Source organism: Carcharhinus amblyrhynchos, chromosome 14 (genome assembly GCF_965287045.1).
Source record: "Carcharhinus amblyrhynchos chromosome 14, sCarAmb.v2.hapA, whole genome shotgun sequence".
Classification (NCBI taxonomy): Eukaryota; Metazoa; Chordata; class Chondrichthyes; order Carcharhiniformes; family Carcharhinidae; genus Carcharhinus; species Carcharhinus amblyrhynchos.
Genome location: NC_137337.1, coordinates 74,449,705 through 74,464,949, shown reverse-complemented (window position 1 = coordinate 74,464,949; position 15,245 = coordinate 74,449,705). Strand labels below are relative to the sequence as shown.

Here is a 15,245-nt window from a genome sequence, read left to right as displayed (position 1 = left end):
CAGAAAAAAGTGTTCTGAAGCCAGTGCAATGTCAGTAGCAAATAAAATCCCTCCTTGTCTTTTGGGTACTTACCAGGCTTGTATTTAAAGGTAACACCATCATGTTGTTCATTTTCTCCCTAATACCTTTTAAACATCAACGTTGCCATTTTAAATATGATTTAGATCTGCCAAGGAATATTAAATGTTTGGGGGCAAAAAAAAACCCTCCACTCTCTTCCTCCCCACCCTTTGTACACTCTTACCACACTGCTCACTTTATTCCAAAATCAGAAAAAGAAAACATCGAAGGTCGCATGCAGAATTGCAAATACTGTGTTCACAGGAGCAGGGCGCAAAGCAACACAGTAGTGCATTATGATGCAAGAACACGTGCAGTGTACCTCTGTAGCACAATAAGAAGGTGTGCATGAAGAGAGCTCAGCCTGGTTGTGCAGCAAGGGAAAAGAAAACACCATTAATGAGGAAGGGGAGCCGAGTAAGGGTCTGAAGAGGTTCTCTGCATTGGTGGTTCCAGCTCTGAGGCAGAAGGCAGGGGTTTCATTAATATTTGCTCTCTTGAAGTTGACAAGGTAAAACGAGCTTTAAATAATACGGGCTGATGCCAACGTAGAGCCTGTATCCTTTTTGTTCCCTATATTATTTGGGCAGAGTCTTTCTAGTTCTTCTGCAGCACTTTTTAACACCCCTTACTGCATGTGGCTCAGGTTACTTTTCACACTGAAGACCTCATTTCAGGAGACTTTTGAAAGCAAATTAAAAAATCTTATTGACTTGAAATCTGCTTAGCTGAAGCCACTGAAAAAGGGGTTATCTTCAAACAAAGGTCAGAAGGAACCTGGTACTATCAGAGCTAGCAACAGTTAAGTCTGTATCACAGTTGCCTCACTTTGTTGGTAAAGTAATCCTGAATATTCGTTACAAACCTGAAAAGGATGATTGATGCAAATGCTTCAATACTCATCATGAAAGATGCAAAAGTGGAATAAAAAAAATAGTCGTTTGGAAATTGGCATTTATTTTAAGACTTCTGTCATGCAGATTTCATGTTGAGGTAATTTTCCAATTTTTTGCCAATATAGAGCAACAAAAGGGATACCATTTCTTTCAACAGGAATTCTTAATTAACTGCGAGGGCTAATCCTCAGTCTCCAGCCTCAATCCTAATGAAACCCCTGTTGTGGAGGGAGGAAGAGGAGGAGGAGGAAGAGAAGGGAAGGAGGAGAAAAAGAATGAAAGCAAAAAATTTGAGCTGGTGTTATCGGCCAGCAGCAGAGTAACATCACCAGGTAAAATTATATATTTACTTTGAGAGAGCCTCCTTTCACATTTCCTTCTAGCTGATCTCTGAGCTCCTCCAGCTTTCGATGGAGCTACATGTAAACATCAGAAAATGATTTAAACAGCCTGTCCTTTCATTTAATACTACATTCCTCACCACGTTTGGAAGAAATCAAACTTGAAAACCTGTATCACTTGCATTTCAAACTGTTGTTTGCTAAGGATTTTTTTCAGAGCAATACTTAAAGCTGCAATGAATTACAGTGTACACTTGGTACAGTCTAGTCATTGTGCGCAGCTATTTATCAGAAAGCATGCTTGTCTCTTTTCAAAAATATAATATTGAACGAGTGCCCAGTTGGATTCTGTCCTTTATTCTTGTGCACTTTATCTACCATAAGGCCAGTTCTAATCAACTGAAGGATGTTCAAGGCTCCCTAGCAGACATCGTCAACGCAGTCGATACCCTATCACATGCAAACTTTCATACAGACATAGTTCTAACATGCTAGGAGTACAATTGCAAAAGCTTCTTTGGGATGGACATTTCCACAATTAATTCTCCTGTGTCATCCTGACTGAGCTTAAAATAAATCAATAAACAAATCAAGTTGTTTTTCAGCTACTTAATTTGACAGTGCGGCAATCTTCAACTTGCACCTGGTTTTACTTTTATTTACCTAATGATCCAAAGTATTTCCCTTCCTCCATAGGTTTCCGCTGCTTCCCCCAGAACTACTACTTCCTGCACTGTGGCTGGTCGTGATCTCTTGCTTCTTGGGCAGCGTAGCTGGGGTCACTAACTCATCATTTGTGCACATTGGGCATTCCAGTCCGGTAGGTCAACAATGTCTGATTCCTAATTTAGCCTCCCCGACCTAGACTCAAACCACATGCAGTGACAATTGCGGTGGTGATCCCATTACATGTACTGCCCCAGTACACTCTCTGAGGCTAAGACTCAGATATTCATATGTTGTAATAGTTTGTCCAAGTTAATTTCACATAAAATGGGGTCACTGGTGAGATAACAGTAGCAATGAAACTGTGCAATATTAAAAAAATGCTAGGGGTGCCCTCTTACCAACTGTTCACGCCACAGTCCTGCTGCAGTGAGGTCGGAGAATTTGGCGCCCAACCCAATCTCCATTCACTGCGGTGGGATAGGATAATCCTGCTGGCGTGAAGCTGTTAACATTCCAGCCTGGGCATTCATTGCTCCTATAGACCATTTCCTTTATCAACATACAATCAACAATTCTATTAGTACAAACTAAACTATGCTGGCCATCTGAAATGAAAAGCGCTGGTGGGGGGACCAAATACTCATGTTCATATTTAACCAAATGAGGGCAATTCTCTCTTCCAGCTGCACTGCTTTTTTTAGTGAAGTGGACCAGGAGCCTCTAGAACTGACTGATTCATTGCGGTTCACACTGGGTGCCCGGTCCTCCAAGCGCCTCCCAGCACCAGATTTCCGGCACCATCAACTCGGTGCTGGAAATCGGTCTGGAGCTGCCTAATCTATGTAGTCTCTCATTTAAATCTATCTTGAATATCGTTAGCTGGCCCAGGACTGAAGTGTCCGGGCCCACTAGCCTATCCCCCATCCCCCTCCTCCCGGGGGCCAGGAGTGGTTCACTCCTGTGGGGTTTACAATACTGGGGGGAGCTGGTGGCCCCACCCCACTGGAGTGCAGGGGAGGCAATCAAAGCCCATCGAAGGGCTGTATGCGGGGGGGATGCCCCTTTAGTGCTGGCACCTTGGCAGTGCCAGCCTGGGCCTCTGGCACTGCCCAAGGAGCAAAGGGCCAATGCCAGGGGGCATCTTGGCACTGCCCACTGGGCATGGGACAGTGACAAGGGGGTGGGGGCCTAATGGGGCATGGCCTCAAGGAGCTATCAGTTGGGGCGGGGGGGGGGATCCCGCTGCCACTCGGCAATCGGGATTGGTGGTTGACGCTGGGAGGCCAGTGATCAGAGCGAACCACTGGGGTTGGGGGGGGGGGGGGGGGGGGGGGGGGGGGCAGCCTGCTCAGGGGATTAGGATTGTGGGGATGGGGGACGGGATGGGGGGAGTGTGCAGGAAATGGGGGCGGGTGGGTGGGAGGGAGGAAGTTAGACATGTACTGGATATGTTTGGGAGACCAGCGATCAGGCCATTCGGGGGGTGGGGGGTGTGTTGGTGGTGGTGGTGTTGCGAGGCTGGCCAACAATCGGGAGGCTGGCACTCAGGGGCAACTGTACATGTGCTAATCTCAGCGTTGACAGATTGGAGCATGCGCAGTGGCCCTCTCAGCGCTATGCTGAGGCACTCTGCAATGCACAGGGTGCGGGAAATTCTTTTCTAAACTCCCAGTGAAAAAGACAGTTTTTAAGCAAATTCGACACTTGGAATTTTTTGGGAGAATCCCACCCAGTATAGGTCAAGGTAAAGTTGCTGTAGTCCCAGATGACCATAGGCTGTTCCCATTTTGAGGAGGGAGAGCTGACTGGTGGTGATTTAACCTGAGGATCACCACAACTCAGGTGAGGGGCAAGACTGGGAAGGCGAGGCCTTCGTCAATAACTGAGTGTAACAAGGATGAGAAAGCCCTCTGGGCAAATTTGCTGGTGTGATATTGGGTATCAAAAAGCACATTAATAGTTAGAGACTAAGACTTCACAGCACACCTGTTTAAAGTATGTATATTGGAGAACATGCTGAGTAGAGTTTAATTTCATTGTAAATTTATTGGCACCCAAATGGAGATGTGAGCTACAATGATAAACCTCCTTCAAATTGAATATGTGTTAAAAAGCTGATAGCAGTATGAGCAAGGTTCCAGAGCAGGAATCACGGATTAATTTTTTAGAAGTATTTTTTAAGATTTCTCATGGCATTAAACAGTGCAAATTTGTGTGGATCAATTGCCATGTGACCTCTACAGCAGATTAATGCACTCAAGCCATTTCCATTTTTCAAAGTTTTAAAAAATATGTGTGGGATAGTTTTACTCTTGCTTTAGATACTCTACCGTGCAGGAGGCGGCCATCTAGCCTATCCAATCTGCACCGACAACAATCCCACCCAGACCCTACCCCTGTAACCCCACATATTTACCCTGCTAATCCCCCTGACACCAGGGTCAATTTACCATGGCCAATCAACCTAACCAGCACATCTTTGGAAACCAAGGGGTAATTTAGCATGGCCAATCCACCTAACCTATACATCTTTGGAGTGTGGGATGGAACCAGAGCACCCGGAGAAAACCCACACCGACACAGGGAGAACGTGTAAACTCCACACAGTCACCCGAGTCTGGAATCGAATCCAAGTCCCTGGCACTGTGAGGCAGCATTGCCACCGAGCCACCCCAACTGGCAACTCTTAGCCTTTCATGTTTTATTTTGGCAAGCAACTATTGTGTCACCAGGTGTACTAGAGGCCAGGACATTCTGCACAAAGTGGGAAGACTGTGGTAAATAATCATGCAGAAGTTTGTCCAGGGTTGTCTCAGGACAACTAGTGCAAAGAGACAGTGTCAGTAAATCACGCATAGATTCTGTAAAATGGAGAGCTTTTTTCCCTAAATGATAGTTTAGTTTATAGAATTCATTTTTAAAACTAAGCTCAAAAGTGTGGCTAGCTGAGCAGAGAACTTTTATTTGTTCCCTCAACACACCCTTACTAATAAATTACACACCAGCCATACTGAAAATCCAAATCACACAAACACAAGCAAGGGTAGAGCTTACATTTTAGATTTCTGTCAACTGAAAAAAACTGACTAACTATAACTTCAGACACTTGCCTTTTTAACTAATTTGAAATTTAGAATCATGAAGGGCCTTTTCTGCACTGCATGACACTATGAAAAGGTAGAGTGAATAAAAGGCCATCTGGTCCACCATTCCTGTACCAACATATTGCTGGAGCAGTCTGTTTAGGAATCCAAGATTCCTGCCCTTTTTCCACAGCCCTGGAACTGTTTCACTCTGCAAGTATTCATCCAGTTCACTGTAGAAAGTCATTGAATCTGCTTCTACGATTATTTCAGGCAGTGCATTCCAGATCACAATAACTTGCTGTGTATACAAAACAAATGCTCCCTCATGTCACCTCTGCTTCTTTTATCCATCACCTTATCTCTGTGCCCCTGGTTACTGACTGCTCTCCCTCTGGAAAAAGTTTCTCCTTATTTGCTCTGTCAAAACTGTTCATGATCTTGAAATCTTCCATCAAATTTCCTTTCCCCCTGCTCTGCTATAAAGTGTACAAGCCCATTGACTTTGAGTTTCATTTCATGTTAAGTATTTGTAACTGAGTTTTCTTTCTCAGAACATATAAATTTTTAACACGTGGGTAAAAATGCACTTGTCTTGTACCATTGGTTGGTTTTGTGTGCATAAATAAAGTCAATTTTTAACTAATGTTCCACCTGCTCTGTGCTGCACATTACATTCTACTCAGTGCCATTTAGTCAACACAACTTTCAGAGACAGACTATTTCTGTTCTGTAAATGGACAAAACGATTTTCAAATATAAGCAAGTGCGTTTTCTTCAAGTAAGTGCAACAGAAAATTCTGAGTCAAACATACACATTCCTCATGTAACTGCGCTGGTACTAATAAACAATTTTATCTAAACAATTCCCTCTGCCTCCGAAAAGCAACCAGCATAATCAAGGTTCACTCGGCACCCCGGGCATTCTCTCTTCACCTTCTTCCGTTGGGAAAAAGATACAAAAGTCTGAGAACACGTATGAACCGACTCAAGGACAGCTACTTCCCTGCTGCCATCAGGCTTTTGAATGGACTGACCTCATATTAGGTTGATCTTTTTCTCCTGTCTGTAACTGCAACACTACATTCTGCACCCTATCCTTTCTTTTGCCCCAATGTAACCATGGAATCCTACAGTGCAGAAGGAGGCCATTTGGCCTATCGAATCTGCACCAACAACAATCCCACTTAGGCCCTATCCCTGTAACCCCACATATTTACCCCACTAGTCCCTCTAACCTATGCATCCTGGGACACTAAGGGGCAGTTTAGCATGGCCAATGCACCTTACCCACACATTTTTGGACTGTGGGAGGAAACCAGAGCATCTGGGGGGAACCCATGCAGACACAGGGAGAATGTGCAAACTCCACACACACAGCAACCCAAGCCGGGAGTCAAACCCAGGTCTTTGGAGCTGTGAGGCGGCAATGTTAACCACTGTGCTAACGCGCCGCTCTACTCTATGAATGACTTTTGAATCACAGAATCTACAGTGCAGGAGGACACTTGGCCCATTAAGCCTGCACTGACAGCAATCCACCCACGTCCTATCCCTATAACCCCACATATTTATCGTCTTAGTCTCCCTGACACTAAAGGACATGTTATCGTGGCCAATCAACCTAACCCCCACACCTTTGAATGGATCTACCTTATATTAAGTTGATCTTCTCTATGCCCTATCTGTAACTACAACACTATATTCTGCACCCTATCCTTTCCTTGTCCCCTATATACTCTACGAATGTATAGCTTTGTCTGTATAGCACGCAAGAAACAATACTTTTCACTATATCCCAAATGTGTGGCAATAACAAAACAAATCAAATCAATTAAATGTGTGCCTATATTCTCTTCTTTTTGAAAGGAATGTATTTGTGGATCGGGAAGAGAACGAGTGGCCGCCACAATAATCCAGGCAGTTATGATTCTGTCCTGCTTTCTGGAGCTCACGTCATTTCCCCAAATATTCATCTGTCAAGCAGGTCAGAAAACACATTTCTGAAATGTAGGGAAAGAATGGATACGGCGATAACATTTCTGAGTATTTGCATCTGAATGTCATCATAAACCTGCTCATGGGGCAAGAATCATTAAAAAAATACCAAATTGTTTGGGTTGCTGGCAAAAATAGAAACTCAGGCGTGAAACCGTCTGAAGAAAGATTGTAAAAATGATTATCTATAATAAATTGCAGCTTTAAGTTTTAACAAGCTTCCAATTTAGGGAGTGAGGAACATGATGCCAAGTTGCTAAACCGAGAGCTGGCAAATAACCAGTAAGGAGCTGTGCATTTCTTTTTTGTCTCCAATCGGCTGACTTTGTCACTTGAAACAGATACACCTCCAAATAACTTCCTTCACATTCATTCAGTAAATAAGCTGCACGGAAATATCAGAAAAAAAGGGAAAAGAGCTCGTGATACAAATTATCAAACAGCAGATAAACTGGAAAGGTAGAGAAGACATAACATAGGAACACCACATTTTCTTCAGTTTCCAAACACAAATAAGTAACATTAAACTCAACGTGTAAAATAAACTTCATATAGGGACAACTGCAAAGTATGAAAAGCAATGAAGCCAAAGATTGCAAGTTTGGGGGGAGAAATGGGGAGGCAGTAGAGAAAGCAAGTACGAAATGCTAAAGCATAATTTGAGAGAGAACTGGGTAGACAAACTTGCAGAAAGTTTGCAAACATATTTACTTTGAGGGATCCGCCTTTACTAGCAACTCCTTTCGCTTCATCCGCCCTTCGAAGTTGCTACAATGGGGGTGGGGGGAAGGGGGGGAGGAGAAGTGTTAAAGACAGAAGAACGAAGAAATGTGAACTTAAAAAACAAATTAGGTGAACCGTTCAAAATATGCAAGACATCTCACACAATATTTCAAAATTCTGGCTATTATTCCGTACGATTACAGACAGAGTTGCCAACCACTTTATGATGAGACATAGCAATTTTAAATAACAGACCCAATTTGGTGCTTTTTTTGTTAAAACCGCACATCATCAACAACAAAAGTGACACAGATTTGTCATGCTAATGTTCACTAATAAATATTTATTGCAAAAAGAACGCACTTCTTTTATCTCATTGAGCCATCCAGGTAAATTAACCCTATCATGAATTTGAATCCAGAGACGGGAAAAAGTTGGCAACACTGGCTATGCAGCTCAGTAAACGGACCACATGTATCAAATCATTCCTGCTATTATATTAGTTTTAATTAACATCATGTGTCCCAGGTTGACCCGTAAGTTAATGCTCTAAATTTTTTTTTTAGCAGAAGTAGCTGAGAACACCATTAAAGTGTCGTTGAAAGCTAACACTAATATATAAGCACTTTGTATTTCTTAACGAAACATCCAAGAATGACATTTGCTTTTAGATCACATTTCAAAAGTTTTCTTGCAATGTGAAGTTAACAGAGATCGAAGGGCACCAAGAAGAAATGATTGCCTGTGAAAGCAGTCTTGGTTTAGTAATAAATAAACTGATCCTGAAGAAAACCATGGAAAGGACTTTAAACAATATCTCTTTAGTCTTCATATTTGAAAACAAGAATACAAACTTAGAAAACTAAATGAATGTAATTATTTCTATAAAGTTTTTTTTAAAGCTTATTTATTAGTGTGACAAGTAGGCTTACATTAATATTGCAATGAATTTACTGTGATAATCCCCTAGTCGCCACACTCCTGCGCCTATTCGGGTACACCGAGGGAGAATTTAGCACGGCCAGTCTACCTAACCAGCACGTCTTTCGGACTGTGGGAGGAAACCGGAGCACAAGGAGGAAACCCACACAGACACGGAGAATATGCAGACTCCACATGGGCAGTGACCCAAGCTGGGAATCGAACTCGGGTCCCTGGTGCTGTGAGGCAGCAGTGCTAACCACTGTGCCACCTCTATGTAATGTTTTTTGGGGAAGGGGGTTGAATTTACTTTTTAATATGCAAGTTTATGCTACCCAAAACAATGCCAAGCGATGGCTTTTTGGAAGTAAGTGACACAGCACTGAAATAGATGAATCAAATTTTCATAAATTCGGGTCTGTGATTAGTACCTGGGACTGAGTTCTCAGAATTCTTGTACAAACCTGAAGGTAACAACAATATTAAGGCTGAACAGTGATCCTGGCCATTGACATGTTCTTGAAAACACTATCGGGTTGGGCATGTATTTTCAGTGACGGAATCAGAATGATACTTTTTATGCTTCTGTCCAGACCTCGTGCTGACTGTTGAAAGTAGCTGATGGCCTGGACTTCATCCCTTTAGGAATTTCCTTACAGATGCTCACACTCCATTAGCCTAACTCTGTCTACTTATGTTAAAGTGATCTTCCACCGCACTCCCAGCAAGGTTACGGTGGTGGAGGGGAGCAGCTTCTGGGGCATTCTCAATCAATACAAAAACTGGTGTTTTTCACAGTGATTGCCACCATCAAGAAAATATTCCATCTCATTTTGTTGGGTTAACAAAAAGGAAGTTTTATGCTGAGCAAGAAAACAGAAGATCAAATCTTTATAAGAAATCAAATCTCCAGTGTAATTTTACAGAATGAACTAAAACATGCACTTTAAGTATTCATGGGTTGAGGGTTTCATGGGCTAGGCCAGCATTTATTGCTCATCCCTAGTTGCCTTTCAGAAGATTGTGGTGAGTTGCCGTCCTGAACTGCTGCAGTCCATATGGACCACACCACAATAAACTGGAAAGTGGTCCGGACAGACTACAACATCTGAATTGGGCTAATTTAATTTTATCTTGGATCATTTCTTTCCTTTCCGTCCTTCCATCATTTCAAGGTTTAACAATTCAGAGAACCAAAACAGACTTGAAGCGCTCACCTTGAAAGCAGCTGTTTGTTATTTTGTCAACAACATTATACATGGGAGACTTTGCTGGATACTTGAGTGCTTGCCAAAGAAAACAGAAACATTACTGTGAAAATCCCCTAGTCGCCACATTCCAGTGCCTTTTTGGGTACACTGAAGGAGAATTTAGCAAAGCCAATGCACCCAACCAGCACGTCTTTCAGTGTGGGAAGAAACCAGAGCACCGGGAGGAAACCCACACAGACATGGGAAGAACATGCAGACTCCGCACAGACAGTGCCCGAGGCTGGAATTGAACCCAGGTTCCTGGCGCTGTGAGGCAGGAACTTGGAACTTGTTTGATGCTAGCAGACCATGTTCACAAAGAGCAGGGGCCAGTGGCAAAGTGGGCCTCCAGCATCGCTCTCTAGCAAGAATGTGGCTTAAACCAAGGAAAGTGTCTCAGCTGTTCCATTTTAAGATTTTTCTCTTCTTCAGCAGCTGTCATTGCAGCTACTTGGAGTAAAAATGCCATGTTTCTGCCAGAGTATTATTGAAATTACGAGCTATGGACATGTAGGCACTGGATGGAAGAAGCCAAGTAGTAATTTTAAGTAAAACATTACAGCCAGTAGGGACAGATAATCTCTGCTCCATCATTCTGGTGTAATTAAACTCCAGTCCCAAAGATGAAGGAACATTGAACTAATCTTGCCCTAAGGTGTTTTACCAAAATACTCAACGGAGGGTCATTCATGCAGGGAGAAGGGAATGAGAATGTAAAAACGTTTCGGGACAAGAATGACTTCTTTGGCAGTATATGAATGAAAACGTATTACCATTTATCCATGGAATAGATGCAAGCGTTTTGTGTTCAGAAAAGATGAGTTGCCATTAAGAACTGGTGGAAACTTGAATAATATCCACTTTTGACAAATGTCACATTTTAGAAACAAGTCATTTGGTTCTGGTTTGAACTTCGAAGTGGAACTAAAATGCAAATATTTGGTGCGGTTATATGGATTGAAATAATTTTGTAAAATACTGCATTTTAAAGAACGCAGAATGATAAAGTGGATTTTTAGCTGAGAGAGTCTTCTTGCCCGTACTAAATACAAGAGTGGGTATTAGCTGAATGAAACCAGGAAACTGTGAGCATCAACTGGACTTCCCGACATACCTTGCCCATTTTCTCTGGATGAACTCTGACTAGCTTTGGTATTAAGCCAATCACAGGCATGGTGGCATAGTGGTTAACATAGCGGCAGGGACCCGGGTTCGATTCCAGCCTTGGATCGCTGTCTGTGTGGAGTTTGCATGTTCTCCCCGTGGCTGCGTGGGTTTCTTCCAGGTGCTCTGGTTTCCTCCCACAATCCAAAGATGTGTGGGTTAGGTGGATTGGCCATGTTCAATTGCCCCTTAGTGTCAGGGGTTCTAGCTGGGGTAAATGCATGTGATTGTGGGATGAGGCCTGGATGGGATTGTGGTCGGTGCAGACTTGATGGGCCAAATGGCCTCCTTCTGCACTGTAAGATTCTATGATTGGTAGGCCATTTGTGGCAAAGAGGAGGTGAGAGTAAGGGCCGTGTTCAGGCTAACTGCAACCTGCACTTCATTTATGAAGCCAGAAGGAAATCATCCTGCTTCTTTTGGTTGCACAGAAATATAGTTTAGAAAGCTTGGTGAACATTTCCTGAACAGCAACAAGCTCTTTAACACGTCACTTTTCTGAGTTTTGCTTTGGAATCCCAGAGTAGGTTCTGTCCGATTTGGAGAACCATGGGTTTGATTCCCACTGCAGGGTCACGAAGACATAAGAAGTGCTGCATTGTTGGAGATGCCACCTTTCTGATGAGACATTAAACTGAAGCCCCTGTTATCCACCAAATAGATGGTGAATTAATCCAAAGCCAGTCTTAGGACAGATTTATTCAGAGTGAAACATTACAATTGTAAACCTCATGCCTTGACTCCACTGTTGTATCAGTAAGTTTCTCTTTATATGGGCTCAAGTAACCATTTAATCTAACCCTGCATGTTCTGAACTCCAACTGAACAAATTAACAGCCTTGTTTGCCATCTCAGGATATAAAATATCCATTGGCGTTATTTGAAGGAACAGAGTATTTCTCCCCAGTGTTTTGTTCTACATTTAAACCCCACCCAACAACACTGAAGTAGATTATCTGGCCATGATTATATTACTGTTTGTGAGACCATTTCTGCATACAAAATGGGTTGCTGCTCTTTAAGAAGGTGAAAAAATAGGAGCCAGGGTTGGCTATCTATTCCTCCAAGCCCTTATTTCATACTGAAATAAGGAGACGTGTCTTCAAAGAGTTTTGTCTGGCCCTCATCAGGAAAGAAGCACAGAACAATTTATGCTGCATGAGAAGCAAGTGCTGATTGGGTGGCAAGTGGATTCTGATTGGGACTGATTGGTTGGCAAGTAGATCAATCAGAGTCAATCAGCATTCTTCTCATGCAGTCTGAATTGTTGCTCTCTGACTCTTGTCCTGATGAGGACAGAATGTTTCATTTTTCAACAACACTCAAGCTCTGCACTACCAAACTGCTATAATTTGTCTTCTTTCCCAAACACTGGAACCAACTGAAATTTTTTACCTTTCCAGAGAAACAAAGTCCAATTTTTAGTGCTCACTACTCCTTGCCATCATTTCCTGACCTCAGTTGTATCTAATTTTGTGAATTTTCCACAAACTGCATTGATCAGTTTGAGTGCCAATCCCCACCATCAGTTTCTAAAGTTTTGTGAACTTCTGATAAGGAGCAGTATTTATTAAAAGCTGCACAAAAATCCCCAGTAATTTATCTGCTGTTCAGGCTCTTCTCTCAACATCAGCCATTTCTAAGGGTCGTATTTCTGACACATTCACTCACCAGGTGTGTGAAGTGCTCTGAGCACTGAGAGCCTTCCTGTTCAGAGTGCCAGTTTGGGAGGGAATGAACATAACACTAAAAATAAAAATTACACTACAAACATAGGTATTAGGAGTGGCTGAGTGGAGAAGCTACTTAATGACTTTAAATGCAAAATACCACAGATGCTGGAAATCTGCAGTAAAAATGCGAAGTGCTGGGAACACTCAGCAGGTCTGGCAGCATCTGTGGAGAGAAAAACAGAGGAAACAATTCGAGTCGAATACAACTCTTCAATGTTTTCAACTTGAAACGTCAACTCTGTTTCCCTCTCCACAGGTGCGGCCAGGTCTACTGAATGATTTGTTTTGAAGAGCTGCTGACTGTGCTGCAGTGTTGTTTTCACTTTGAGGATTGTCAATAACGATCAGTCGATTATAGTGATCATTTAGACGCTCGGCCAAACCCCCTTCCTTCAGCACTTTGCTCCTAAAGCTCCCAAATTTAATGGCAGAGATCAAATGAAACGTTTATTGGCAACATTGCCCCAACAATGGTATATTTTTAATTTATTCCAATTGAAGGAGTATTTTGTGAGCGTGTTATAAAATGTAAGTAAATATATCCAGTGTCAGTAATTGTGTGGAAAACATGAATGTTGCTTCATTCCTTCTAACTATCTCAGTTCTATTTTTACTAAATGATTTAAAAGATTTGCTCCGTCAATAAAATCAAATTACTGTACGAAACTTACCTGATGAAGGGGCAGCTCTCTGAAAGCTAGTGGTTTTTGCTACTAATTAAACCTGTTGAACTTTAACCTAGTGTTGTGAGACTTCTTACTGTGAATAAAATCAGACACAGACTTACACCACAGATTTCGCTCTGAGTATTGACTAAGTGGTAAAATAGTTAAAATGCCTGCTTCTGGATCATTCATCCTTAGTGATGAGTTGTACACAAAACCAAACGGCTGCATATTTTCCCAGATTCAGTGTCCTAATTCCAAGCACTGTGTTTCCTGCCAACGCAAGATGGCTGTGCAACAGTCTGTGCACGCACACTGGTCTGAGAATGCGCAGAGATACAATGATGTCACAGTAAAAATCTAGAACTGCACACAGGGGGCATTGGCAACAAACACAGCCTGTTCCTAAATAAGAAATAAACAACAAAGTTGTTGAATGTGTTGTACATGGAATCATAGAATCTCTCCAGTGCAGAAGGAGGCTGTTCAATAACAAGCCCACCCAGCCCCTGTCCCTCTAACTTCACGTTTTACCCTGCTAATCCCCGACAGTAAGGGGCAATTTAGCTTGGCCAATCAACCTAACCCGTACATCTTCAGACTGTCGGAGCATCTGGAGGAAACCCATGCAGACATGAGGAGAACGTGCAAACTCCATACAGACAGTGACCAAACGTTGGAATTGAACCTAGACCCCTGGCGCTGTGAGGTAGCAGTGTTAACGACTGTGAGGCAGCTAACTATTGTGACTGGGCCACCCATACGTTGTGCGTTTCTCCTGATATATGATTGTATGCCTCCAACCGTTGAACTGAGTCCATTGCTTCATGATGGTCGCGTTCTGTTCTGAAATCGTTTTCCCTCCTTTGATTTCAAATCCTCCAAAGTATCATCATTGCAGTCTGAAACTTTTAAAAGGAGCCTCAGTGTGTGACCAAAGGGGGCTGCAACATTCCATTAATGAGAATTGTATACATTGGAGGAGAAACTTTCAACAAGAACTTTGAAAACCAGAGCAATCCACTTTAACCAGCAGCAGAACCAATTCATCAATGAACTTGCTACTCACAAAATCGCTGTAAGACTCATAAATTATGTAAACACCTTTAATTATTTGCAACAGTGTGATAAAACAAATACATTTTTTGTAGTAGAGGCTGTTACATCTCTGTTAAATGTTGTATGCTGTGCACATTATGATGTGTTACTTCTGTTGCGTTGGGAGGTTCAAATGAGGCACAAGGTTCGAATGCAGATGAAAAAGTAGATGAAAGTTCCCTGTAGAGTGGATTCGACCAAATGGCTCACAATGGCTTAATGTTGGCAAAATGGCTTAAACCAATTTGGTGCTGAAATTGTTAAAACTTTCCAGGAGAGCTACATGTACGTGAGCGTACAATTCCCACTGCCTGATTCTCTGGGAGGCATGCTGTTTCTGACAACATGCACCGGAGATGGACGTGACAGATAATTGTAACTGTGAGCCAATTTTCCAAAGTGATCCACACCCTTTCCTTCGAGGAAGGAAGAGGAAAAGAAATCGCTGCAGAGGGGATTTGCTTAACTATAATTCGAAGAACTGGCTTTACAGAACAATACTGCCACAATTTAGAGATTTGATTTTAATCAAGGATTAATTAAGTGCAGGAAAATGAAAATACCTCAAAATGTCAAAAATGCCTTCACACTCTGCCGACACAGAAATGCCAACACAGAAACGAGGATTTTTATAGCCACCTCT

The 15,245-nt window shown here is 42.4% G+C and overlaps 1 protein-coding gene across 18 annotated transcripts in view; it reads right to left on the bottom strand.

Moving 5' to 3' along the window:
• LOC145352784 (gephyrin) overlaps positions 1 to 15,245 on the bottom strand; it is a 462,622-nt gene that overhangs the window by 124,790 nt on the left and 322,587 nt on the right. For 8 of the 18 annotated variants that reach the window (XM_080203106.1, XM_080203117.1, XM_080203109.1 and 5 more), the window contains 3 exons: positions 7,760 to 7,816; positions 1,308 to 1,373; positions 384 to 425 (listed from right to left, as the gene is read on the bottom strand). The exons of 4 other annotated variants lie outside the window; for them this stretch is intronic. In XM_080203106.1, the coding sequence (XP_080059232.1) occupies positions 384 to 425; positions 1,308 to 1,373; positions 7,760 to 7,816 (165 nt within the window). The remainder of the gene's footprint in view (positions 1 to 383; positions 426 to 1,307; positions 1,374 to 7,759; positions 7,817 to 15,245) is intronic. 6 more of the 18 variants (XM_080203118.1, XM_080203112.1, XM_080203124.1 and 3 more) reach the window with 3 other exon arrangements.